At 45.2% G+C, this 27,098-nt stretch overlaps 1 protein-coding gene across 2 annotated transcripts in view; it reads left to right on the top strand.

Annotated features, from left to right (window-relative positions):
* The window catches only part of Jazf1 (JAZF zinc finger 1), a 317,535-nt gene that overhangs the window by 251,876 nt on the left and 38,561 nt on the right, over nucleotides 1–27,098 (top strand). Inside the window, exons 1-2 of one of the 2 annotated variants that reach the window (XM_037203762.1) lie at nucleotides 9,380–9,757; nucleotides 12,067–12,263. In XM_037203762.1, the coding sequence (XP_037059657.1) occupies nucleotides 9,717–9,757; nucleotides 12,067–12,263 (238 nt within the window). In that variant the 5' untranslated portion in view covers nucleotides 9,380–9,716. Of the gene's footprint in view, nucleotides 1–9,379; nucleotides 9,758–12,066; nucleotides 12,264–27,098 lie in introns of those variants that run through there. The other variant, XM_028864135.2, reaches the window with a different exon arrangement.

Genomic DNA, 27,098 nt, shown 5'->3' with positions numbered 1-27,098 from the left:
CAAATAGCACACTGTGGTCGCTCCCTGCCTCACCTGCAGCCATTGACAGGTGTAGGAGTTTCCTTTTGAAATGAGGATGAGTTCCAAGGCTCCTTTATCCACTGAGTACAGACGAAACTGGCCTAGGATTTCTCTCATCCTCTTTGAGGGTAAACAAGAGTTTGGTCTCAAGTTTTACAAGATTAAGGTCAAAGGCGCACACAGAATTTTCACTCTGATAAGGAAGATATGCACAGGATTAGTGGTCTTCAGTGGGTAAGAAACCCAGGTTCAGATAAGTTCATGCAGAATTCCCTGGCTGATGGGAGGTGAGTGAAACCTGCTTACAGTTCTGTTCTGGATCCCAGCAGGAGGGGCCTGTATTAGATGTTCATGTATGTGTGTGTGTGTGCGCGTGCGTGCGTGCGTGCGTGCGTGCGTGCGTGCGTGCGTGCGTGTGTGTGTGTGTGTGTGTGTGTGTGTGTGTGTGTGTGTAGGGGTATGCATGTGTACCTGTGAACACACTCACTTGTGTATGCACACATGTAGGTCAGAGGTCAGTGTCAGGTGTCTTCCTCTCTCTCTTAACCTTTATTCTGGAGACAGGGTCTCTCATTGAACCTCGGGGTGGCCTTTCTGCTAGACTGGCTAACCAGCAAGCCCCTGAGATCCAGAGTCTCCCCCCACCAAAGGGCACCACACCCAGCTTTGCCATGGGTGCTGCTGAGCTGAATCCATGCCCTTGATGTTTGCTCAGCAGCTGTTCTACCCACTGAGCCATCTCCTCGGCCCCAGAGCTCCTGTTTTTAACTTAGTTCGTGGGGCAATTTGAAATTAAATTTCAGCTACTTCTTCCTGGGCCAAGCACCAAGTTCCATGTCCGTGCTGACATTTTCTTGTACCCCATGTACTTCAGCCCGGCTGGAAGACACGTCTGCTGCGGTTTGCTTTTGCTTGTTCTTGTTTGCTGCTCTTGGAGTTTTGATCCCAGGCTGCCTCTGAGCTCACAACAGTCCTCTTCCGTCATCCCCCTAAATGATGAGATTACAGAATGTGCCGTCATTCCCAGCCATGAAGGAAAACACATCTTTGTGCAGAATGCTAGACAAACAAATAAATAAGGTGCTTTTCATTACAAAAGGAATCTTTTGAGGCTAGGGACATGGCTTTGTGGGTAAGAGTACTCACTCTGAAAGCATGAGGACCTGAGTTCAAATCCCAGCTCCATGTAAAAAGCTGAGCGTGGCTGCACATGCCAGTGACACCAGCATTGTCGGGAAGGCGATCCCGAGAGTGCTCTGGCCAGCAGACCAGGCTGCAGAGGCAGACTTCTGGTCCAGCTAAAGACCTGTCTAAAAGTAGAAAGGCAGAGAGCCGTGCAGAGAAAACCCTGGCGGTCTCTCTGGCCTCCGCAGGAGCACAACCAGACACAGACATGCAATTGTACTTGTACCACACACATACACAACACACATAGGAAAAATAATTTTTTTCTATTTGTACCCCAAATATTCCTTTTTAAAAAAAATAACAAAATTAAGGTGTTAAACCTTTTTAAAGAAAGTATAGAAACGATTTCTCTCTGGAATAATTTGGAGGGCTCCCATTCCTCTGAAGAACAAGGTGGGTGTTCCCCAGTCTCGTCCTCAGCTGTCCCCCACCTTCCCGTGTTTGCCCTCCATGTTTCCTTCTCCAGCGTGTACCCTGTTTGTTGACAGCCTTGGGTTCTCACCACCACTTAAGTTTTGGCATTTCCAAACAAAAATCTTCTTAGCAGCAAAAACAGCACAGTGGGAGGAACTTTCTGTGATGAGAGAAAGTCCTGTTCCAGTGCCCTTTCCCACAGACCCAGCTGGCCACCTGTGACTGTGGAAAGTTAAGCTGGCTGGCAGTAGAGGGCTTACCAAGCATGCACAAAGCCATGGGTTCAATCCCAGCACTGCACAAACTGGGCATGGTGACATATTCTTGTACCCTCAGCATGGGAGGTGGAGGCAGGAGGATCAGACATTCTTATCATCCTTATCTACACAAAGATGATGAGATTGAGATCAGTCTGTCTCAGGAGAAAAAAACAAAAACAGAAACAAACCCCCTAGCATAGTATGCACTAAATAGACTTCTTTAAAAATCCAACATTTGATGGCTCAGCAGTTAAGAGCACTGATTGCTCTTCCAGAGGACCCAGGTTCAATTCCCAGTACCCACATGGCAGCTCATAACTGTTTGTAACAGTTCCAGGAGATCCAGCACCCTCATACAGACATAGATGCAGACAAAACAGTGCACATAAAATAAATATGAATAAAATTGTTTTAAAAATGAAAAATCCTAGGCTGGGTGGTGGTGGCACACACCTTTAATTCCAGTACTCAGGAGGGAGAGGCAGGCGGATCTCTATGAGTTTGAGGCCAGCCTGGTCTACAGAGCGAAATCCAGAACAGCCAGGGCTACACAGAGAAACCCTGTCTGGGGGGGGGGGATCCTAGATCTGGAGAGATGTCTCAGTGGTTAAGCACACTTGCCACTACTACATAGGACCCAAGTTCAGTTCCCAGCACCCACACTGGGTGGTTTACAACCTCCTGTAACTTCATCATCTCCTTGGGCAGTCGTGTGTTCATATTAAATCCCACACCTTCTCTTCTTCCTTCTGTATTATGAATATTCATGACTCAATCTGGCCATTTTAAGAATGAGTCAGCTTGCATATAATAGGGAGTATGTAAGAAAAGTGTCGATTTAAACTGCTGAATTTGGGGTTTACTTATTAGGAATGTTCTGAGCTATTCTCTGCAGCAGAATCAATATGAGAATACTTTTTGGGGCCTAAAAAAATGTACTGGTTTCCTTGTGATTATTTTAGTTAGAGTATTTTGTCCTGTTTCCCAAGCCATAACAGGAGTGGGGAAATCCCCCTGAGGCTAGCCTTTTGGGGAATACTGAAAGATGTCCTCCTCGGAAAATGTCCATAGCTTCTTCATTCAGGGATTGGAGCAGGCAGCTTGTTTTTCTTGTGAAAACAGAATGGAGAGGCTCCAGGTCACCAGGCATGGCCTGCATGTTGTGTGCCAAGGTATCCAGGAGCTTGAGTCACTCCATAGGAAGTCTGGGCCTGGCTCATTCCTGCTCTGAACCAGCAATGGGTCTTTAAAGGTGATGGCATGCTTTTAAATTCTGGCTGCAATCCATTAAAGCTTTAATTAACACTAATTAGGAATCTGGGGTAATGAGCTTGGCCTGAAATGGAGGCCTGTGTGTGCTGTGAAGAAAGGCTTTGCTAAATAAACCAGCAGGGTGAATGGCATTGTGGGGCCCATGCTTTTCTGGGGAGCACCCGATGGTGTGGATTAGTGCGCGCCCAGGGCATGCAAATGAAGGCTGCTGGCTACAGACAGCAGAAGAGCTGGAGGCCCCTCCACACACTTCATTAACAGTTAAGTACAGTGACATTTTTTAAAGTTTAAACACCCTGCTCTTTTTCTTCCAAATAACCTATAAATTCCCTTCTTTATAGAGCCTGTGTATGGGGCGAAGCATGTGGGGTTGAGGTGGCTAGGGGATCTTGTGAAATACAAACTCATTTCAAAGGATTACTAAATAGTGGCTGTGGGACATTCCTTTTTGCTCCTCAACTTAAAGAATAGCAAAAGTACCACCACGAAACGCAAAGCAGCTTCCCGTCTGCACTCCGGCAGAGCCTTCATCCCTGAAAGACCTGGGAACCATTGACTCAGACCTTCCGGATGAATGGTCTTCGGCATAACCCAGTGGTGTCCACTCCAGCAGTGCTCAAACTTAGCAAGCATTGCAGTGTGTCACCACTGCGGCCCTGCAGTTAGGCTACGAACCATCTTACTTGGTTTTGGAGGCTCTTTGAAATTTCCTCCCCCCTTGATTCCTCTCCCTTCTCTTTCTGGTAGTAATCCCCATGTATTTTTAAAGCACTTTGTGAACACAAGATGAAAAATATGTGAATGATCAATAATCATGATCAAGAAAGGGAGAAAGTCAGTGAAGAAGAAGGCAGATGTCCAGAGTGTGCAGCCCACCACAAGAGTGTTTGTGCATTTTAAAAACTTCTCTACTAAAATGCTTAAATTGTCACAGTCATCAGCCTCCTTATACTTTCCACATGTGGTTTAGTTTGTTCAAGGATTCCACAACTCACAAAGTCCTCATCAGGAAGAAGAGACGAGGAAGAGGGAGGAACAGTCACATTTCTTTAAAAAAAAAGAAAAAGTAAGATTATTCACGTGTGTGCTTTCCTGGGTGACTGCATATCTAAACGCTTTGATGAGAGGCCGGCCTCCTGGAAAACAAAACACCAAAGGCAGAGAGCGTGGCTATAAGAACCTGAAAGATCTAACTGACGTTTATTAGCAGTTCTGGGGTGACACAGCAGCCCATTCTGCAGAAGACAACTTGTTCTGGTGTGAGGAGGTTGGCTCCATGGGCAGCAAGGACTGTAAAGGGCAAAGGGGACATGAAAGCCGATTGGCTCAAGTTACTTCCCTTGCGGGGTTAAGCAGAGGGGACTCCCGTCCTGAGGTTCCAGGAAAGCCGGCTCAAGCCAGCTCTTTTGACCGGTTAGTAAGCTGCTTATTTTAGGGAAAACTGACCTGTACAAGGGTCACTTGGATTAGTGCCACCTAACAGGAGTGACTGCGCTCTGGCTTGGGCTGGTCTGCTGGAGCCTAATGCAGGAGCTCAGTCCAAAACAATGGCCTCCCATGAATATGATTTAATACTCTTTAGAGCAATTAAACTGAACTCTTGCAATAAAAAGGGGGGAAACCCTTGGAAAAATATAAGCCCCTGAGGCCTGTGAAACTTGAAAACTGTGAGTCTCAGATGCCCATGTGCATTTCACTATATTAAGGGGCAGCCCGTGTATGGACTCTACTTGGCCCCCAAAATAGTTTCACTATCTAAGTGGATTCCTCCATCTAAGAAAACATCCCATTGGAGCTGGGGAGACGGTTCAGAGGTTAAGAGACCATGCTGCCTTCTAGAGGACCCGAGTTCAGCTGCTAGCATCCACATCTAGTGACTCCCAACTTCTTGTAACTCCAGCTCCAAAGGACCCAACATCCACTTCTGGCCCTGTGGACATGCACACATACAACATGCACTCACACATGACACTCACACAGACACACATGAACACATAAATAAGATTTTAAGAAGAAAACATGCTGTTAATGCCACAGTATTTCTAAACAGTCCACTGACTGTAAGTCTACGTAAGTCAACACGTATCCACAAAAATAAAGTCCATTCAGTAGTTGCCCATATGATGTCAGAGGCTGGGTTGGTCCTCCCTTTCCTGTTAGAGCTTTGGTTCTCAACTTTTCTAATGCTGTGACCCTTTAATACAGCTCCCCATGTCGTGGTGACCCCCAACCATAAAATTATTTTCATTGCTACTTCATTACTATAACTTTGCTGTGAATCATAATGTAAATATCTGATATGCAGAATCTCTGATATGTGACCCCCCAGGGGGGGGTCACGTCCCACAGGTTAAGAACCACTGTGTTAGATGGAAATCATACTTGACTAGTTCTGAAGTGAAGGAGAGATGGAAGTTGCCTGCAGAAAAGAAGTACAACAGGCATCTCCATGGCCAGAGCAGCCCTGGCAGAAAGGACTTGAGTATTCATGCTTTTTCTGGGAAAGCTTTTGGGCATTCATGATATATCTGGTAAAGAGAAGAAACTTCCAGAGCACATATTACTTTTTACACACAGCTCAAAATATACCTAGATTTATGTTACAGCTCCCTCTAGCAGAGATCAGACTATGGTAGCAAATTTCAGTGAAGTATAGTGAGACTCAAGGATAATCCATGGCAGACTGATCTCCATCTTGTGGTTACTGGTCTTCACCAGCTTGCTTGCTCCCATGTCGTTGTTCCACCCCGACCCTCAGTCCCTCTTTCTGTAATACATCCATGAGTAGCTGCTGTCTGTCTGCTTGGTGTTCCCGCTCACCTTTGGGGCAGCTCTGGTTGGGGGCCTAGGCAGCCTTTTCTCTCAGCCATTGAGTCCGCCATCTTCAGTCTTCAGTCACTGCCAGTTCAGTTAAGCCTAGTCCACAGAATTGCTCTTTGTGACAGTGCCCACAGGGCCACTAAAAAGGCAGACCAAAGCTTACAGCTTCAAGGGAAACACAGTGGCCCTGATGCTTTCTGAGGGGCTGGAGCCTTGAGTTTCTTTGTGAACTTCCTCAGTGGAGGAAGGCAGGTTATAATCTGAAACTCCATTTCCATCTGCTAACCGCAGGGAGTCTCTCCCATGCCCCCTCCCGTTGGAAGGGTACCCCCAACTGCTTGATTCCTCTCCAGAGCCAAGGCAGAGAAATCAAGAGGATGATGTGTGTCTAGACAGCCCAGTGCATCGTTTCTAACGAGAGGACTGGGCTCTTTGCATTTCGGCCACTCTAGCCACAGTCCTCTGTGTCAGCAGGCAGGAGAACCAGGGCTAGGACTCTGCAGCAGGGCAGCCTCCTGACAGTGCTCTGCTCAGACTTCCTACAGTCCCAGAAAACCCAGTTCTTTGCAGATTTTTTTCCAAGAAACACTGTAGTTTCAAGTGGTCACTTCCATTTCAGGGGCCTCCAGTGTCACTGAGAGCCAAGTGGCGCCCTCCCCAACCCCCTGAAGAACAAATAAGTGTTCTGGCCTGTGAGTGGGATTGCAGTAGCATGTCAGCCCAGGTTTCAGAAAATACTGTGTGTGCATTCCCGAGTTTGTGGTTGCAGCTGATCTCCCTGGAGCAGCAGCTACCAGTTCCCCTGCATTACATTCGCAGGTCATGTTTAACCTGCCCGCCCGAGTGAGCACTGTGGTCTGCGGACTTAAAAGGTTTATAATGGAGTCTTGAAAATTTACTTAAGAAATATGTACTTCCCCTCACAATAACAAACATCACTACAAATGACTGTGTTCAATTATGGTCACTTGGGCATTTCAGATTTGTAGGAAAATTAAAATTAATCTTACAGCAGCTTCAGTTTCAAAATCAAAACATTGCTTTGCTGACCGCAGACTTCCAGGCTGTTAGTCAACAGTGAATGAAGTCTCCAGTGACCACTTTTTCTTTAAAAAACCTTCCGTTTCTCTATGTGTAATATATATATATATATATATATATATATATATATATATATATATATATGAAAGAAAAATCCTGAAAAAAATAAAACTGTATTTGGATCTGGGTAATATTTCTCTTGGGAAAACAAGTTATAAAAGAAACTTCAAAGTTTCTGGTAATGTTGGGCACATGGATCACAATTTTATTATTCTTTAAACTTTTCAAATAAATCCATTTACTTGTTTGCCTGTATCCCGTAATTTAAAAATCATTTTAAAAATGCTACAAATTCATAGAAAAATATGTTGAGATGTATTCCTTTTTATAATGCTAAAAAGTAAAGGATTGTCTCTCCCTCAATACTTCCCTGACTAGTTCCTTCAGTGAGTAGGCAAGGAGCCTAATTTGAATGCTTTTTTCCACATTAAAAATAGGATTACAAGGTCTCTTGACTAATGTTTAGTAGCTGATTCCTGAAGAGGAGCAAGTCCTGAATGGTGACAGTTGTCCCTTTCTGTAAATACGCCTACTGTGGCAGTTCCAAGCCACCACTGGACTGCTACAGAATACCGAGATACTGTGGTGTCTTCTCACCCAAGAGGCTCAGCATTAATGTGAGTAACCTTGAGGTCCTAGGTCAGAGTAAAATGAAGTAGGATAATTAAGAACCAATAAACCTTTGTTTTTAATATATTTTACTCAATAATAAGTTTACATAATTTAACATTTAATAATAGTTCTATTTCACAGCCCATTTATAAAGTCCCTGAAGTAAAATGGTTTGCCCTTACAAGCCAGCGTGAACTGGTTCCAGTACCTGCCGCAGCTGGTACCACTGCGGAGCAGAGGGAAATGGGGAAGGAAGACCCAGCCAATTCTCTAGGATATACTCTGAAGACAGAAGAGCAGGGTCTCCAGGAGCTAGTCAGCTGCCACTGCGGTGGTTGGCTGAGACTTCCAGGACCCCCTCTGACCACCCACCCAGGTACCATCACACTTACATCTGTAAGCTCGGGGGGGGGGGGGTCTCCTTGTGCATCCCCAGACCAAACCCTCGAGAACTTTGTGGCGCATCTTTAAAGCCGAAGCCACCAAGCAGCTCTCCATAGGAGCCACTGATTCAGTCTCAAGTCTTGACTAGCTTTCGTGCCAGCTCAGCCACTCCCCAGCCAATCCCAGTGGCCTTGAGCAGGTCATCCCACTCATCAGTAACTGTGGAAAGTGAGTGTATCAGACTGGGGATACGACTTCACCATGGTTTCTGCCAGTTCTGAATTCCTCCTGTCTCCTGTGATCACGGAGCACCTCTGATGGTGTCCACCCCTGAGGCAGGCTCCTTAGACCAGAGGACCTTGACATCCTCAGCTCCTTTCCGCTACAGAATGGGACTGTTTCCAGCCCAGTATCGGAAAGGACATGTCTGTGGGATGCCAGGGTATGTCCACATGAGGCTGGCTTGGGGCTGCCCTCCTGGTTAGAGCTCAGAGAGTGAGCCTTCCATTCTTGCCTGAAACCATCGCCTTGTCTTCTAACTGGCATCCCCCATGGGTCCTCGTTTTGGGGAACATGCCCACCTCTTGACTCACAAGCATATTGATGGAACATGACTTAAAGCTTTAGAGTTTAGTAAGTCTCAAGTCTTCATATAGAGAAAGACTTAGGAGACCAACAAAAGAGGATTGCCAGTTCAAGGCCAGCCCAAGCGCTATAGCTAGACATGTCAGCCCTTTCCCAAAAAACAAGTAACATAAAAGTTAATACGGGGAAGGGGGGTGAAGGCCTAGACCCACTGTGCCTGGGAAATGGCCATTTTAACCAGAACTCGTGCTGGTGTGGCATTCCTGTGTGTGTGTGTGTGTGTGCTTGTGTATCGGTTGCTGGAAATGTGTTACGCAGCTGTATGTTTTGTGTGTCAGTTTTGCCATGATTTATGGCTGGGGAAGACTAAGGGGAAGGAGGGTGGACAGTGATCCTCAGTGAGCATGTTTCTTGTTTAGTGCTTTTAACGGGAGTGCCGTGTTCTCACTTGTAGAAAGTACTTAGAAAAAGCAAACTGAAGATAAATTGTCCTCTGTACCCCAACCAAACCATATGGGTGTGACTGTGGTAGGAAAGAAGGAACTATGGCCACAGTTCCTTTGTAACTGAGCTAAGAAGGCTATTTGCTTTTAGAGTAGCATGACTTGTTGATGCCTTTTTCTTCTGTTTTTATTTATGGGGTATTGATTCATTTTAACCAAAGAGAAAGTAATGAAAACTCTCTTGCATTCTGGCCAGTTTCTATCTGATGCAGTATGTGCTCTCGAGACTCACTTCCATCACTCCATGGGTGGGATTTCTGCTTACTCAAGTTCTTTTAGAACCAACTCAAAGAATTTGTCATTGAGAGATGCTGACCAAGTACTAAGACAAACCACGCTGTGGCACTTTGTAGAATACCAGTTTCTTCTTTTGAGTCACCTGCTATATGACAATGACAGGCAGGTCACCACATTCAGTCCTCACAAAGACCTCTGCAGTGGCTGTGGTCCACTATCAAGTCTGAGTCTGCTGCAGGCCAGACAACACAGACAGGAGATGACCTGCTAGTGGAGGCCCCAGCCCCAGACAAACCGAGGTACCTGCCATCTCACAAGGATGCCTGGTTACACGTCCCCAGTCAGAGTATCAGACCTCCCGTGAGTATATACAATGGTAATGTAAGACAAGGCTCATAGTTATCTCTTAAGAGTATTGGCATGTCAGCTTAGCTGGTTTCCAGTTAAACAAAGATCAAATTCTTCTATAGAAAGATGTATCTTTACCAGCAGTCATTACAGATTGAGCATCCCCAAACTCCAAATGCTCTAAAATTTCTAAATGTCAGACTTCCTTATTGGTGATATTCAATTGATAATGTCTGTGCAAATAGTCTAAAATTCTGGTCTCAATCTCATCAGCTAAGAGCTGTCAACCTGTATTCTCATTCTACAGAGAATAAGGCTAAGGTCTGGGAAATTTGTCACTTTGCCTCAAGTCATATACATAGTAAGTAACCCAGTAGGGTTAACCCTGCCCTTCTGACTCCAAATATCACACTCTTCACGAAAGGACAAGCTGTCCACTTGGCTCTGCCCAATGAAATACTTGTGTTTATCTTACTATGTGAATTACCCGCCACTGAGGACAACTGGTCTTCCTGGAAGAAGCTGTATAGTTCAGCTGTGGTTTTGTCCACTCTCTGGCACACAGCACACCCCAATGTGAGGCACTTGGCACTGTGCCAGTTAGTGGTTCTACTTGAAATAAGAAAAGGAAGCCACAGTTCATTGTCTTCTTTTTTTCTTCTGAGCACCTGTATTTTGAGTAGAGGTTTGGAGGAGAGGAGGAAAGCAGTTGAAGAGCTGAAGAGCTGAAGAACCAGATTTTCACCTGAGAATCAACGATTTCGGGGTCCTGGGTGCAAACAGTCCTCATTGCACTGAGGCTCCTTTCTCAGTCACGTCATGTAAGCCATGACCATCTTATGGCGCCAGACCTAAGAACTCAGTCAGAGCGTATGGCTTTATTCTTGTGCGGCGTAACATGGGAAGGCCACTTTGTGTATCTGGATCTTGTCGTAGGAATCATTTAAGGAGCGGGCCATCTCTTTTGGTTTTCCCAACAGGATTTCTCAGTGCAACAGTCCTGGCTGCCCTAGAACTCACTTTGTAGACCAGGCAAGTCTTGAACTCACAGAGATCCACCTGCCTCTGCCCCCCCCCCGAGTGCTGGGATGAAAGGTGTGCACCACCACACATGGCTAGGAGTGAGTCATCTTTGTTCCAAACATAAAAGTAGGAATTTAAAGACACTGGCACAGTATTACTGTTGTTTTGTTTGGTGTTTAATTGACTCTAAGAACCATCTGTTAACTTCCAAAATTCATAGCATTGTGAAGAAAAACACTCTGGAATTTTGTAAGCAGAATGAAGTGGATTTGGTGAGATACTGTGATGTAGTACAATGCAGTTAGTTTACAGTGACTTGTATTGAACTGGTCAGACTACAACTGATGGAGAAGACTTGAGAGGCAGCGGAGTGTTCCACCTCACAGCCCAGGTAGACACAAGTGTCTGTTATCACCCGAATGCTTTCCTGTTCTCTAGTCACTGTGCTCATCGTGGCAATGTCCATAAATGCAGCTGACAAAGTCTATCTGCCAATAATGTGGAAAGTGTTTGGTTTTTAGGTAAAGACTACCATGTCCAGTTTGTCTTGCATCTCATGTTACATGGACTTATGAAACATTAGATTATACAGGAATAAGAGAACAGACATTGGGAGAATACCTTTGAAATGTCCAGGTGAGGTGAGCAGGGCATAAGGCCTCCTTTCTGAGAAGGAAAAACAGAACGTAAGCAGGCCCATGGGCAGGGTGGGGTGACCTTCCTCCTTCTCTGCTCTCACGCCTCTTGACTGTGCCTGAGCTGTCGAGCACAGCCGTTCTGCAGCCGTTGGCCTAGCAGAGCTTGGCGGTGTGCTCAGCCTTCAGGTAACCAGAAGCATCTCAATTCCAATAACAGTATGAGAGTCTAGAGAAGAAAAAGTTTAGAGAGAACAGACAGAGATGAGACCATGGCTGTTAAGCATTGGTCAGTGGTTTGAGCACTATAGGATGGACGCTCTCAGCTCAGGAATGGCCAGGGACTTACAAATAGATGGGCTTCCTCCAGATGGAAGGAGAGAGAATCTCCCAAGAGAAAGGCTATTGAAACCGGAAAACATTGAGGTGATTACGGATCTGTATCAAGGTTTCCTGGCAAAACTATGGCCCAATTTGGAGGGCACTCAAAAGCAACAAGCTAGAAAGATACTTCACTGCATAGGAAAGGGAAAACTTTCATGAGACTTCCAATGGAACCAACCTGCCCCCAAGTATTTTCCCCAGGGCAGAGCATCCATCAAACTCCACAGTCTCGTGCCTTCCTCTGAGGCCTTGGCTGATCAGCTGCAACTGTCATTTCAGATTCATGACAGATGCTGCACGCAGAGAACAGGAGTCCCTGAAGAAGAAGATTCAGCCGAAGCTTTCATTGACCCTGTCCAGCTCCGTGTCTCGAGGGAATGTGTCCACGCCACCACGTCATAGCAGCGGAAGCCTTACTCCCCCTGTGACCCCACCCATCACTCCCTCCTCTTCATTCCGCAGCAGCACTCCAACAGGTAAGCCCCTTAGCTGGGGACTCAGACCCACAACTCTGACCCTTGCACTGTGTGTGTCCACTCATCTAGTTGTTATCTTTAAGTAGTTATGGAGTATGTGCATGTCTATGGTGATGGTTGCTATGGGTAACGCTCTTGTACACTGCCAAGATTTGTCATTCGAATTGGTCTAATAAAACGCTGATTGTCCAGTAGCCAGACAGGAAGTATAGGCAGGGTGAACAGATTAGGAGAATTCTGGGAAGAGGAAGGGGAAATCAAGGGGTCTCCAGCCAGACATAAAGAAAGCAAAATGAGAATGTTGTACTGAGAAAAGGTACCAAGCCCCATGTCTAAACATAGGTAAGAATTATGGTTTAATTTAAGTGTAAGAGCTAGTTAGTTATAAGCCTGAGCTACTGGCTGAGCATTTATAAGTAATATTAAGCCTCCAAGTCAATTATTTGGGAAGTGGCTGCTGGGTATTTGGGAACAGGCAGATGAGAAAGAAACTTCTGCCTACAGATAGTTTTATAGGTTTTAAGACCTTACCATTTTGTGTGAACTAGCAATCATGTTTCATCTGCTCATTTTCTTGGCTTGACAAGGATAAGGCACCATGCCAGTTCACCCGTACACAGTGGGGCACTGGAACATTCTTTATACCTGTCTCCTTATTTTTGCTTATTCTTGAAATTTTTCATAATAAAATGAGGAACAAAAGCATACACCTTCTACATGTCAGACACTTCCATAAAAGGAAGCAGCCCTGTCTTAGTCTTACACCTGGTAGAAGATGTTGGCATCTTCTCAAGTGTGGTGGTGATTAAACACTAAAGTAGGGTCAAAGCCAAAGATGAAAATACCAACTCAATCTCTGCATAAAGCAGACTGTGGGGTGGGGAACTTGGGTCCCTGACAATTGAGTTTCTAGTACATCTTTCCCAGATTCATTTGTTTCCCATACCATCCTTCTAAACTCACACCAGGGTGAGAGCATCCCAGAGCACTGCAGTCCTCGAGCTGATTATATGCCTCACTTCAGGGCAGGGATGTAAATAGGAGTGGGGTCTGGGAAGGACCTTCTTTGTCTTATCTGAGAAGCAGGGGGCACATTCTCTCTCCCATTGTAGGAATATGGGCTATCATTAATCAAAGAATAACCCAAGTAAATACAGTGTTGTTATCTAGAACTCGGTGACGTGGGCACCTCCAGAGTCACTAACAATGGAAGAAGAGGCTCATGGAAAGACAGTGGAGTCAGTAAGGCACAGTCGGGGAGGAAGGGGTGTCCCTGGAAAAGAGGGAAAGACATGTGCTCCACTGTACAGCAGCTTCATATGGGAAAGCCTGCGTGTCCCACAGCAGGCCACACTGCCACAGAGGAGGCAGCTGAGGTGGTGGCAGAGCTTACATCACCATGGCTCTTTGTTAGAGATTCTGGGCAATTCTAAGAGAAAAGATAAGCCATTTCAGAGGGTACCAGCATCTCCTTAGCATCACCTCCTTGACTGAGATGTACAGGTCCCATACTTCCCCTTTCGCCATCCCCTATCAAGGGAGGTGGCCAGAGTTGTTACTTCTCAAAATGCATTTTGCACATTAATTAACTAATTCACAAAATATTGGGGTAAAGGACCCTCCAGTGTCTGGGAAGGTGCTAGGTTCAACAAAATTAAAGGAGAGTCCTTAGTATGAGGCTTAATATGCATGATTATATTCCAAGGAAAGACCCGGAACAGTTCCCAGTCTTAATGGCTGTAATTAGGGGACCTTTCTGGGGGCACTTCCATCTCATGAGACATGGATATCCTTCGTTTATCCACACTTTGAACACAAGAAAGGTGGAGCAAGCAAGGGACCAGAATTTCATCTGAGTTCTTTCTTCAGAAACGCTATTAGCTTAAGCAAGTCACAAAGTGTTCTAGCTTGCCAAGTGTTAAAGGATTAGTCTCCCAGCATTGTTGGGATGTTTCGGGTCATGGGGGGTGTGACCTCAGGATTCTCCTACATTCTGTTTTGTGAACATTGGCTTCCAGAATCTTTGCTTGGTGTTTTCCATGTAAGTCTGAAGAGCAGAATGGGGCATTGAAAGTGCTGGGTCCTCTTCTCTGTGGTCCTCTATAGTATTTATTCATATGGAATATGAATTGTAGGGACAAGCAGTCTCCAGCAGAATGTGTTTCATACTTGTGGTAATGAGGACTGACTCATGGCCAACACCAGATAAACAGGACTGCCCCAATTAGTAACAGGCACTGTGAGCCCTGTGAATATCAGGACAGTTTGAAGTGAGAGTTTATTATTTTTCATGTAAGAATGTTAGGAAGAAATGGAATCATTTCTTTTCCTTCAGTCATAAAGAAATTTTTGTAACACCCTGTCCATTTTAGCAATTTCCCACCAAAAGAATTAATTTATGTCCTGGGAAAGATGTATCATTTTCAGTCTGTCAGGATCACCGTTAAGTTATTTGCTGCTTGAAGAACATTCCACATAAACATCAAACATCAGCAGGGGAAATGGTTCCTTAAACCCCTGGCCTGCCCAGCTTCGACTGTGGGTGTTTCCACTGTTCTGAATGTTATTTTACCTGTAGTTAGGGAGGTCGGCCTTTCTGCTTGGCGCATGTGGTTCTAGTCATTTTCATTGCCAGGTTATAAATATCTTCCCACAGCTATGCCTCCTGAATTCACCCCTCAGCTTCCATACTCACAGTATGTCCCTGGGTGGGAGAGAGTGGTCACTTTGTAGAGCATTTCATTTATAAATATTTTTAAGCTATGCTCTCTGAACAGCCTGGAGCTTCCCTCTTCAGATGTTTTTAGGTGGTTTTGGCAGTGACATTTGCTTTGCAGTCTCTTGGAGAATCCGCCACTGCATGAACAGGTGGGCATGGCATGTCTCATCAAGAGTGAACACTCCGTAATACAGGCCTTGACCCACAGGCCCAAGTTGAAATCATAGAGATGGGGAAATAGTAAGATGATCACAATTCAGTTCTCTGAGACTAAAGTGTCAGAACATTTCCCATGCTTGTCCTTTAGAAATGGCAGCATCAGAATAATTCCTAAGGGGGAGGCAGCTCACATTCATGTTCACTATTCATTCCCTGCGTTTTTTCTGTATGATTCTGTGCTCAGTTCTGACGTCAGGCCCACAGGGAGAGCACTGCTACCCGAGTGCGGGAGAAGGAGCCTCTGTGAGAGTCACTCCACACATTCCCATTCATATCTGCCTTTTCGGAGAACGTGGTTTCTCTGGTATGCCCACTCCGTGATAACCAGTATTTACACTGACATCTTTAAGACGTCATTGTCATGTTTATTTTGAGCCAGGACTTTGAGTAGACCAGGCTGACCCCAACTTGCTATGTAGCCGAAGCTAGCCTTGAACTCATGATCCTCCTGCCTCCACTTCCAGAGTGCTGGGATTATAAGCATGCACTACCATATCCAGTTTGTTCCTTGAATATTATTCCTGTAATGATTGCTGTTCAGGAATCTGGAAGTTCTGCATTTGGACCCATTGTCTATGGACCTGCTGAAAGGCACTGGCCAACTTCTTCAAGTTACATCTTTTTTTTTCTGTGTGTGTGTGTGTGTGTGTGTGTGTGTGTGTGTGTGTGTGTGTGTGTAATAGAGGACAACTTTCAGAAATCAGTTCTCTCCTTCTACTATGGGTTCCAGGGACTGAACTTCGGTCATAAGGTTGGGCAGCAAGTCCCTTTACCTGCTGAGTCACCTTGACAGCCGTTGGCCAACTTCTGGTCTTTCTCTTGATTGATGGGTGGGCATTTGCAAATTGAAACTCCCTGTTTTGAACATGTATAGCACTCTGGGGAAGGCATAAGCACCTCTATGCAGAAAGTTCTGGAAGAGCTGTGAAATGGCATCTAGATGTAGGGTACTGTTGTCAATCATGGACACAGGATGACAAGGAAAATTGTCTAATGACTAAATTAGTGACAGAGCTATGATACAGCGTAGACTGGGGTTTGAGTCAGATTTCCCCTTTACACTGTAGACATCTCACAGCCATGTAGTTAAAAATCAAAGAAAGAAGAAACTGTTCCGTGGAACCACTCTTCATTGTCTTTCACTGGCCTTCTTAAAAGATTGCCTCATCTCAGAGATTACACAATCACTGCATATTATCTTTGGGGGGTCCTAAGGGGTTGTTTAGACAGCTCTTATGTAGTCAAAGCCATCCTCAATCCATTATATAGTTTAAGCTGACCTTAAACTCCTGATCCTCTTTGCCCCAACCTCTCAAATTCTGAGATCACAGATGTGCACCCCCATGCCCAGCTGCTTAAAAATTCTTATTAGGCCGGGCGGTGGTGGCGCATGCCTTTAATCCCAGCACTCGGGAGGCAGAGCCAGGCGGATCTCTGTGAGTTCAAGGCCAGCCTGGGCTACCAAGTGAGTCCCAGGAAAGGTGCAAAGCTACACAGAGAAACCCTGTCTCGAAAAACCAAAAAAAAAAAAAATTCTTATTAGACTTTCCTGCAGCCATGCAGCCATGCAGCCATGCAGCCAACCCAGCAATTTAATCTGATTCTGCCAGACTCGGAACACAAGGCACATGAAGGCATGGGAATTGCAGCTCGCCCTCCCCACAGCAACTCCTCCTCCACCTCACTCGCTGCTCACACAACTTGTTGTAGTTGAGGAAGTTACCCGTTTACTTTAAGGTTTGGTCTAAGAGTGAGCTGACTCCAGAGAGCTGGTGCTTACCTAGTCATGGTTACAAGCAAATCCTTGGTTAAAGTGGTGTTTCGACCCTGGCCAGAGTAGTAGTGTTTATACCAATGGACAGTACTGTGTCTTCACTTTACCGTCGTGAGTTATCTGATGTATTCTTAGTTCATGGAATCCTAGTCAGGACTGAATCTATAGAGACCTAAAGTATACAGTAGTCACCAATTAATAATGAGTGGCCAGAGGAGGAGTCCACAGCAGCTGCTCAAGACAGTGTCGTAGTTGCTCATGAAATGGGATGGGAAGGTCTGCATTGATAAGTGCAGGTAGTCAGTAGGGTGAAACCAATGTTGATTAGACTGCTGTTACCACAACAGTGTTTATACTGTTTTATTTTACTTCCTGTTCTTTATAGGAGGCTCTTTAGCATTCCTTTATGGCATTTTTTACAGGAAGTTGTTCAAATGACAAGGATTTTAAATTTTTCGAAGTCCCTACTGCACAGCAATCATTCTTTAAAAACTAAAGTATTGAGCGGGTGAACTGGCTCAGCGGTAAGGGAGCTTGAGCTTGCCACCCAGTCTGAAAACCCATGTTCCACCCAAAGTCCCACGGGGTAAAGGATAGGACCAGTTCCTGCAATCTGTCCTCTGACCTCCACACATACAGGGTGGCACATCTGATGTGCCCACACACATGCATACAAGAGAAGAAATAAATGTAAAATCATTTTTTAAAATATTAATTTTTCTTGAGGTTGGAAAGACCCTACAAGACAGACGTACAGAATGAGCTGATAGACTTTTGTTCAAGGTATTTGGAAGCTTATGGTGAGTGGAGCTCCAATGGATTCCTTCTCCATGCCTTTATTTTCAGAAATCAAATTAAAATCAAGTTTCATAAGGGCAGAAAAGCGCCAAGGGAAAAAGACAAGGCTCAAACCAATGCCCCCTACCCCGAGCCCAAAAGAAGAGGCTGGACTATGTATAGTGAGGACGCTTATCAGATGCGCCAGTGAAGCACAGGAAGAGAAATGGGCCACCCAACATAAGTCCGCAATCTGTTATAAACATGGGAAGTTCTAGTTTGGGCTAACATGCTCTGCCTTGGAAAGTGGACTGTCTGGGCTGAAGAGATGGCTCAGCAGTTAAGAGCACGGGCAGAGGACCCGGGTTCAATTCCCAGCACCCACATGGCAGCTCACAATTGTCTGTAACTCCAGCTCCAGGGAATCTGACACCCTCAAACAGACATACAGGCAGGCAAAACACCAATGCACATGAAATAAAAGTCAATCAGTCAAGAAAGAAGAGGAGGAGTGGACTGTCTGGAGCCTAAGAACCCTTCCCTAAAATCTCCGACTTCGATTAGTCATAAGAGCACTGTAGTGCGGCTGGTGGAGGAGACCCAGCCTCTGTCCAGCCTGTTTGTGTTTGGAACCGCTGTAGGCCTTTCCCTGGCCTCAGATCCGTCAGCCTGTTGTTTACATTCTGCTTTGTTCTTATCTTCTTCTCAGGTGTGTGATAGAATAGTAGAACCCCTGTTGCCTGAGAATCTAGAGCTTTGCTCTCTTTTCCTACCCCTGTGCTGGAGGTGAAACCTAGGGCCTCAGGCAGGCTAGGCATGTGTCCTGAACCACCCCCTGGCTGGCCTTGTGGCTGTCTGCTTTTAACCTCTTGCTTCTCAAAGTGGTTAGAAGAGCAAAGACAAAGAAATAGGGTTTAGCCTATTTTATATAGCTACTGCTAGGTAGCACTTACAAGGAGTCTTCCCAAACAACGTTGTTCTTAACTGGAAGACAACAGTCAAACCCATGTGATCTGTAATGATAACAGTACATTTATGTGTTTAGCACAACATTCCCAGTCCCTGTGTAATTAGTTAACACTTGATGAGACACATTATTAACACCACTTTAAAGATGGTTGAATAACTTGCTTGAATTGGGTGTTTCCCACAGCACTGGGATCTTTTCACTGGATATGTTTATTGAGTCTCAGTCATGTTATAAGGTACTGTATTGGCATTCAGAGGAGCATAAGTGCATAACACTTGCATCACTCAGTAGAAGCCAGGTAAGCACATACTGGAAAACAGTGAACACATACATAGGCCATGCCGGTGCTGTGCCTGTCAGGTAGACTGGATGCCTACCTGTATGAAATGCCTTCCGGCATCCTAAGCCAAACGCAGAGGGATTCCAGGGGAAATTAGATGCACTGGAGAGAACGTGGTATGGAGACTATAGCCCCAGATCATTGTGGAATCTCAGCTTAAGGAACCAGTAAGCAGACTTGGAGATGTTGACAAAAGGCGGTATGAAAATCTAGAGTTTTCTGGATGTTGGGGGTAAAGTGGTGAGAACCCTTCTTTTCAGGGAGTCTGGGGGATAAATGGCCTTCAGCTTTCCCAAACCTGTTTCCTCTTTGGTGTAGTGATGGCAATGCCTGCTTAACTGAGAGGCTCTCTGTCTGTGCAGTGAGAACAGGGAGCGATTCCTGGCATTAACCGTGGGCTACGCCACCTTCTGTCCTTGAAGGCCATTAGACTAGGCCTTATAGCCCCTGCACTGGTCACTAAGCCATGTGTTCAGGGACCATTGGCTGTCAGAGCCGATATGGCTGCTATGCTGAGGTCGGGCTGGGCTGGGCTTCTTGAAGTAGCGATGCAAATTTTCAACACAAAGAAGACATTTTCTTGCCCTTAACTGAAAAGACTGACAGTATTTCACGTGCCCTGGCCAGGATGCTTGTGTATGTGTATTTTTGGTCTGTGTTAACTTGGGGGGCTAGTGGCAGGAGTGTGTAGTATAGGTGGGGTCTGCTAGTGACCTGATCTGGCCTGGCGGTTTCGGGGAAGGCAGGCCCACCCTTTGTTGACACATGGATACGGGGATGTATCGGAAGAGCCTGTAAGACCAAAGGAAACATAAAGAGTTGGGAATTCCCTTTCTTTTTAGACAGGATTTCTCTGCGTAACCCTGGCTGTCGTGGAACGCTATAGACCAGACTGGCCTTGAATTCAGAGATCTGCCTGCCTCTACCTCCTGAGTGTTGGGATTAAAGGTATATGCCACCAACATGGGGCAACTTCATCAAAACATTTTTATTTTAACCTTACTTGTTTATTTTATTATCTTATCTGTGTGAGTGTTTTTCTTGCATGTATGTCCATGCTTTCAGAGGTCAGAAGATATCAGGTCCCCTAGGATTGATGTTACAGACAATTGTGGTTACTGGGAATTGAACCTAGGTTCTCCACAAGAGCAGCAAAGGCCTTTAATAGCTGAAGCCAACTCCCATGTCCTTAAAAAATGTTTAAAGTATAATATTGTAAAATCAAGAAAACAAACAAAAAAAAAAAACAGAAGAGGAGAACATATTAGCTCACCACAGAAAGAATTCTTAGAACTGTACAATAAAAAGACAACTCCATTTAGCAGTGGATGCCAGTATTGTGAAAACAGGAGTATTTGAGGTGACCTTCCTCTCCCCAGGATGGCAGAAGAAAGGTTGATGGGTTCACAGACATCTAGGTCCTCTTTGGTTGTTTTAGGAAAAGCAGCAATGACCCCCTTAGCTGGAGATTCAGGATACCAAGAAAGCAGAGTGGCTCTTTCACTCAGATATGTGCATCCCCATGCCCTGTGCTCTCTCTTGAAGGTGGCGACCACAAGGGCTCACCTACCACACAGTCAGGAAGTGGAAAGCTTCTCCCCACCCACCCTGGGTTGCTTTTTTATTTCAGTTTCCCATTAAGTGATAGCACTGAATCCTTCACTGCTAAAATGTAGACTGAAGTCATAATGCCATGTAAGGAACATCACAGTATACAGGACCATAAGACTTTGAATGACAGCATCTCTGAAAGGCCCAGCCTCCTGACTGGGAAGAGCAGAGAATGTGCTCAAAGCTGTTCCGAGGGAAGAAAGCACAGATGTCATTGTCCCTCTAGTCGACGGAGGGGGGCAAGAGAAACAAAATTAGTTTTTCAGGGATAAAATATTGGCCTTGATATTGGCCTGGCAGTTCCTCTCTGGGTATTTCTCCCACAGGATGAAAAGCCATGTCCACAAAGCCAGGTACTAAGATGCTTTCTTCTTAATAGTCCCCAGAGACTCAGCAGTTCATCCTTGGGAAAATGGACAAGTGGGTCATAACAAAACCAGACAGTGACAGACTGCCTTACAGCAATCAACAAAACAGAATCTCAGAAACCTGCGGAGCAGAGGGACAGCGGCCATGCAGAGCACAGGAGTTCAAGTACAGTCAACCCGCCTGCGCCAGTGGAAATCAGAGCAGTCCAGCCAGGCGTGGGGCCTCAGACAGGAACCTCCTGGAGGGTTGGATGTATTTTTTGCCCCAGCTGTTGACTACACAAATGTATCTGCCAGGGTCACCGAATGACCCAGTTAAGAGCTGTGCATCTCACCATGCATAAATGTCACTCCGCTGCCGCGCTCCTTGAAGCTGTAAGTGGCATTTCCTCTGCTACAGACAACCACTTAGGAAGAAAGGAAGTCCATAGACGCAGCAGTTAGAGTGCTGGCATTTCCTCGCCATTGAAGGACAGTCAGCAGAATCCCTTGTCCTCCATCTTCCTAACTTCGGGGCGATACTGAAGCAGTAGCTGGAACAAAGAGAGCAATCTCATCTCATGGGGAGACAGATGAAAGGGAGAAGAAAGGGGAGGGAAAGCTGAGAGTCGCCAACAACCGCCTTCCAGAACAGGGGAAAAGCCATGAGTGGCTGAAAGTGTTTAAATGCCTAGGTCTTCCAATATCTAAAATAGTTTCTGTCCCATGGCATAAAAAATGCTGTGTTATATTGAGAAATTTACAAGAAAGAAAAGTAAAGTTACCTATTTCAGCCCATGCCCTGAGACTCCTCAGAGGGACCCCGACACCTGGATGGTGGTTGTGGTCCTACAGGTTGATCTCATAGTAGTGGAAAATGTCCCTTTTAACTTGTAATAATGTTTCGAGACCCACCATTTTAACACCACTTTTCAGTGTTTGTTAATATTCATACAATGCTCCCGTACTTAACAGTTTACATTTAGTTATAAACCTAAATTTCACCTCCACTATTAACTGTTATTGTTTAATCAAGCCCAATAAAAACAGTATGTCCACTGTTAGGAATTCCTGCTGGAAAATCCTGACTGTCCTAGAGCCACATGTCACCTGTGCTGGGAACAGGCTTTTACCTTCAATCCTGGTTGATTTTTCTTTGTCCCAACGGAGGCCAAATCCCAGAAAGTCCAGACTGATGGCAAGGCTGCTTTACAGCTCACACATGGGACTCTGCAGCCCACGCTCCTGCATCCCAAGAGAATTCCACCTTTTAAAGCCGAGGTCCAGAGCTCACAGGAGCCAGCAGCCACCCACATGCACGCACTGTTGGGGCTAGGGTAACCCATAGCCCAAGGCTGGAAATGGTGTGGATGCTATGGAAATAGGAGGAGAGAAGCTAGCTCACACCTCTAGTTCGGGGGTGACGCATAGTCCACCCTGATGGGTTTGCAGACCTGCCAAATGGGTCGGTCTCGGAAGAACTCTTTCTTCTCTCCCCACCCCCCCCCCACCCACCCACCCACTGTCTAAAATGTGGCACGTTAAAAAATCAGAGAAGCCCTTTCATCTTTGTGGATATCGCAGCAGTGAATTCACTTCAATGTCTTTTCCATGTGGCTCTAGTTTTAACAATAAAATGGTCCCCAGGCACACCCAGCTGCACAGCATTAAAGAGAGGATCCGCAAAGGAAGCCGGAGCTTTGACTTAGCTAATTTGCTGTTGCTAAAAAGACAGCAGAGTACAGAGCCTCCCTGCTCCTGCCCGGAACTTTGCTCACACTTCTTGGAAATGCACTAAAAAGGAAGTGGTTATTGCCAGGAAGGGGAGCTTGGGTTGCTGGACCCTGCCGGATGCCAGGGATAGAATGGTTTCTGGTTGTGCTGTCTTAGCACCTTGCAAAGAAACCTACGCCGTCCTCCCAGGAAAAATGAGTACCAGCATTGATTCCTGTTCATGCTTGGGGGAGGTCTTATCAGCTCAAAGGTGCAGTTCATACTCGGCCGAGCAAGTCCTGGCTCAGTTTGCTCTGGGGAGGCACATAAAGTCAGTCACAAAAACCTGGAATTTCTTGAGAGGAACTGTATGAACTTGACATATGCCAATGCTGTGATGTACTATGGGTTCTGTCTTAGTTCCTCAGTTACGGAGTATTGATTTAAAATAAATAAAGGAAGAAGGAAGGCAAATAGGCAGGCACACTCTGAATGCCTAGGGGCTCCAGGACAGCTCACCCAGAAAACTGAATAACTGTGAATGAGCTAGCAAGTCATTCCCTGCCACAGTCCACCCACTACGGCAGGACCTTCAGCTTCAGTTGGGTGGGTTTACATAGTTTTAACATATATTCATATTTCAACACTTCCCAGATTTTTAAAGAAAAAGCAGATATCCCTCCTGGCAGATAGTGAAGAAGATGCTTCCCACAAAGAGGTCCACACTCTAAGAGAAGCTGCATAGTTAAGATTTCAGGAGGTCTGGCTGTGGTGGCTCTGTGCCTGTCATTTGGACACTGGGGAGGCTAAGGCAATGGGGTCACATGACAAAGAGTTTGAGGCCACCCAGGTGACACAGTGAGACTCCGAACTCAAAAAAAAAGGGAGGGAGGAGAAGAAAAAGAAGAGGAGGAGGAAGAAGAAGAGGAGGGAGATGGAGGGGAGGAGAAGGGGAAAAAGAAGGAGGATTGTCATCAGGATGTTTAACCTGAATACAGCCCAACAGAATCTTGAGCCCCTCAACAAGCATTTGGTTGGCACACCACTGGCTCTCTTCCCTGGGTAGGCCTGGTATTTCCGGGTAGGTCGCTGTGCACTAGCAGCTACAGGACTAAGACCAGGCAGGCAGTTTAGGATGACATTTTAGGACATGATTGTGATCCACTTTCTGAATAGGCATCCCACCCCCTAAGAAGTTACTAACAGTCCATGAAACTTGACCTTTGTCATGCTGGAAATCTCCACAGTCCACCTCAGTGAAATTAGATTTGGCCAAATACTGAAAAGCTGTGAGCAGTATTTTGCTGCCACGCAAAAGAAACAGCCTAAAAAGGTTAAATGAAAGCCACTTGATTTGTAGAAAAACTGTATATAATTTAGAATACACTATGTTACATGGGAAAGAAAAAGTGTCTTCTTTATTCTAACAAAATGTGACATAGTTAATGTGTAAAAGCACAAGTTAAGATGCCACAGGTAGGTTAGGAGCCTCTGAGATGAGCTTGCCACAGAAGTTGGTCCTTGGAAGCTGGTGGCGTCTCTTCCCACCTGTGGGTACTACAGTTCAATGCAGAGGTGATCTTCTCTGGAAGGTGCATGAGCCCTTTTCAAAAATGGAAACCATAAATTTAAAAATATGAAGTAACTACAAATAGAAAAATTGACTGGCTTTTCTTTTATTGGAAATAGTTTTTTTTTTTTTCTCCCATGTGTCCTGATTACAGTTTCCCCCTCCTCTGCCTCTCCCAGTTCCTTACCACCTCCAACTCCATCTGGATCCACTCCCCCACCTCTCTCTCATTGGAATACAAATGGAATTCTAAGGGATAATAATAAAATAAAATGTAATCTAATAAAATAAAAATAATAAGATAAAACAAAAACTAACACATTGGAATTGGAGAGAACAAACCAACAGAAGGAAAAGAGCCCAAAAGAAGACACAAGAGTCAGAGACTCACTCATATGCACCCTTGAGACTCCCATAAAAACACTGAACTAGAAGCCATAAGATATACCCAGAGGACTGGTGCAGACCCTTGTAGGCCCTATGCATGCTGCCTCAGCCTCTGTGAGTTTATATGAGCTTTAATCATGTTGATTTAGAGGGCCTTGTTTTCTTGGTGTTCCCAGACCTCTCTAGCTCTTATAATCTTTCTGCCTCCTCTTCGGAAGGGTTCCCTGAGCCCTGAGGAGAGGGATTTGATGGAGACATCCCATTAGGGCTGAGTGTTCCAAGGTCTCTCACTCTGCATAATGTCTGGCTTGTGGGTCTCTGTATTTGTTCCCATCTGCTGCAGGGGGAACTTCTCTGATGATGGCTGAGCAAGGCACTGATCTATGCCTATACCAGAATGTCATTAGGAGTCATTTTATGGCTATATTTTGTTGTTATCTGGTTTGTTTTGGCTTTTGTTTTTTGTTCTTTCAGAACAGTGATATTTGGTTTTACCCTAGGTCCCTAGGCTATCTAGTCTCTGGTTCTTGGTCACCCAAGAAGTGTCAGGTATGGGCTCCATCTCATGAATGGGCCTTAAGTCAAATCAGATAGTGGTTGGTGACTCCCACAACTTTTGTTCCTTCATTGCCCTAGCATATCTTGCAGACAGGACACCATTGCAGATCGAACGAAGGGTTTGTGGCTGGCTTGATTTGTACATTTCTCTTTTGGTGGCCTAAAGAGTACTGTAGCGCAAATTCTAATTGGTCTTAATGATAAAAAACTGGAGTCAGATATCAGGGTGAAAGTTGAAAGATCAGAGAAGCAGAGCAACCAGCCACTAGAAAGACTTCTTACCTCTAGGAATCCTCAGATGGAAAGGAGTGGAGCGCAGCTCCTGTCTCCATCCCCACCTTATCACTTCCTCTCTCTGCCCAGCCATATCACTTCCTGTTTTCTCCTCCTAAGTGTTGAGATTAAAGGCATGTGCCTACCAAGTACTTGGATCAAATGCATGAGATCTCAAGTGCTGGGATTAAAGGTGTGTGCCACCACTGCCTGGCCTCTAGTGGTTAGCTCCGCACTCTGATCTCCAGACAAGCTTTGTTGGTTAGAGCACAAACAAAATATCACCACAGAGTACCCTCCTGTAGGGATGACAGCTCTATGTAGATATCTTGTTCAGTGAGTTCTCTGTGTTCAGTGAGGTGGATGGGCATTGTCTTCAGCAGTGGGGCTGTCAGTCTATGGAGAGCAACCTAGAGTCTTGGCAACAGCCTGGGTTGTTTGGGGATTCTCACGGGACCTTTTTGGCCAAAACCTCAATTAGATGTCCTGGTACTGGAAGCTTCATTTAGTTACAAGAGATGTATAGTTGAGACTGTCCCCTATTATTTTATGATCATTTAGATCATCTTCATATATGTATATACTTTAGGATGCTGTTGTTGTTTGTTCTTTGGCTCTTTTTTTTGGGGGGGGGCACCACCCAACTCACAAATAAAGCACATATTGAGGCTTATTCTTACTTATGAATGCCCAGATTTGCTTGGCTTAGTTTCTAGCCAACTTCCCTTATCTTAAACTATCCCATCTACCTTTTGCCTCTGAGCTTTTCCTGTTAAAATAATATTCTACTACAGGACACTTCTACTGTATTAGGTTTGCGTACTACCCTCAACTGGCCCTTAATTTTAGCTGTCTCTCCCCATATTCCCTCCCTTCTCCCTTCTCCCTCCACACCCGATCCTCTGTGCTCCCTAGTCTCTTACTCTATACCTAGCCTCTGTGGTTCTACACATTGTAGCTTGGTTATCATTGACTTAACAGCTAATACCTGCATATAAGTGGATACATATCATACTTGTCTTTCTGGGTCTGGGATACCTCACTCGGGATGACTTTTTTTTTTTTCTAGTTCTATCCATTTACCTGTGAATTTCATGATTTCTTTTCTTTCTTTTTCTTTTCTTTCTCTCTCTTCTTCTTCTTCTTCTTTTTATTAACAGCTAAGAAATACTCCACTGTGTAAATGTACTACATTTTCCTGATCTGTTCTTCTGCTGAGGTACACCTAGGCTGTTTCCAATTTCTGGCTATTTTAAATAGAGTAGCAATGAACATGGTTGAACAAATTTCTCTGTGGTAGGATGAAGCAGCTTTTGGGCATATGCCCAAGAGTGGTAGAGTTGGATCTTGGGGCAGATTGATACCCATCTTCTTGAGGAACCACCACACTGATTTCCATAGTGGCTGTACAAATTTGCACTCCTATCAGCAATGCATGAGTATTCCCCTTACTTCACATCCTCACTAGCATGAGCTGTCACTTGTACTATTGATCTTAGCCATTTAGACAGATATAAGATGGAATCTCAAAGTGGTTTGGATTGCATTTCCCTAATGGCTAAGGATGTTGACCATTT

This window comes from Peromyscus leucopus, chromosome 3, assembly GCF_004664715.2.
Source record: "Peromyscus leucopus breed LL Stock chromosome 3, UCI_PerLeu_2.1, whole genome shotgun sequence".
In the NCBI taxonomy this organism is placed as follows: Eukaryota; Metazoa; Chordata; class Mammalia; order Rodentia; family Cricetidae; genus Peromyscus; species Peromyscus leucopus.
This window is presented reverse-complemented; position numbering and strand designations above follow the sequence as displayed.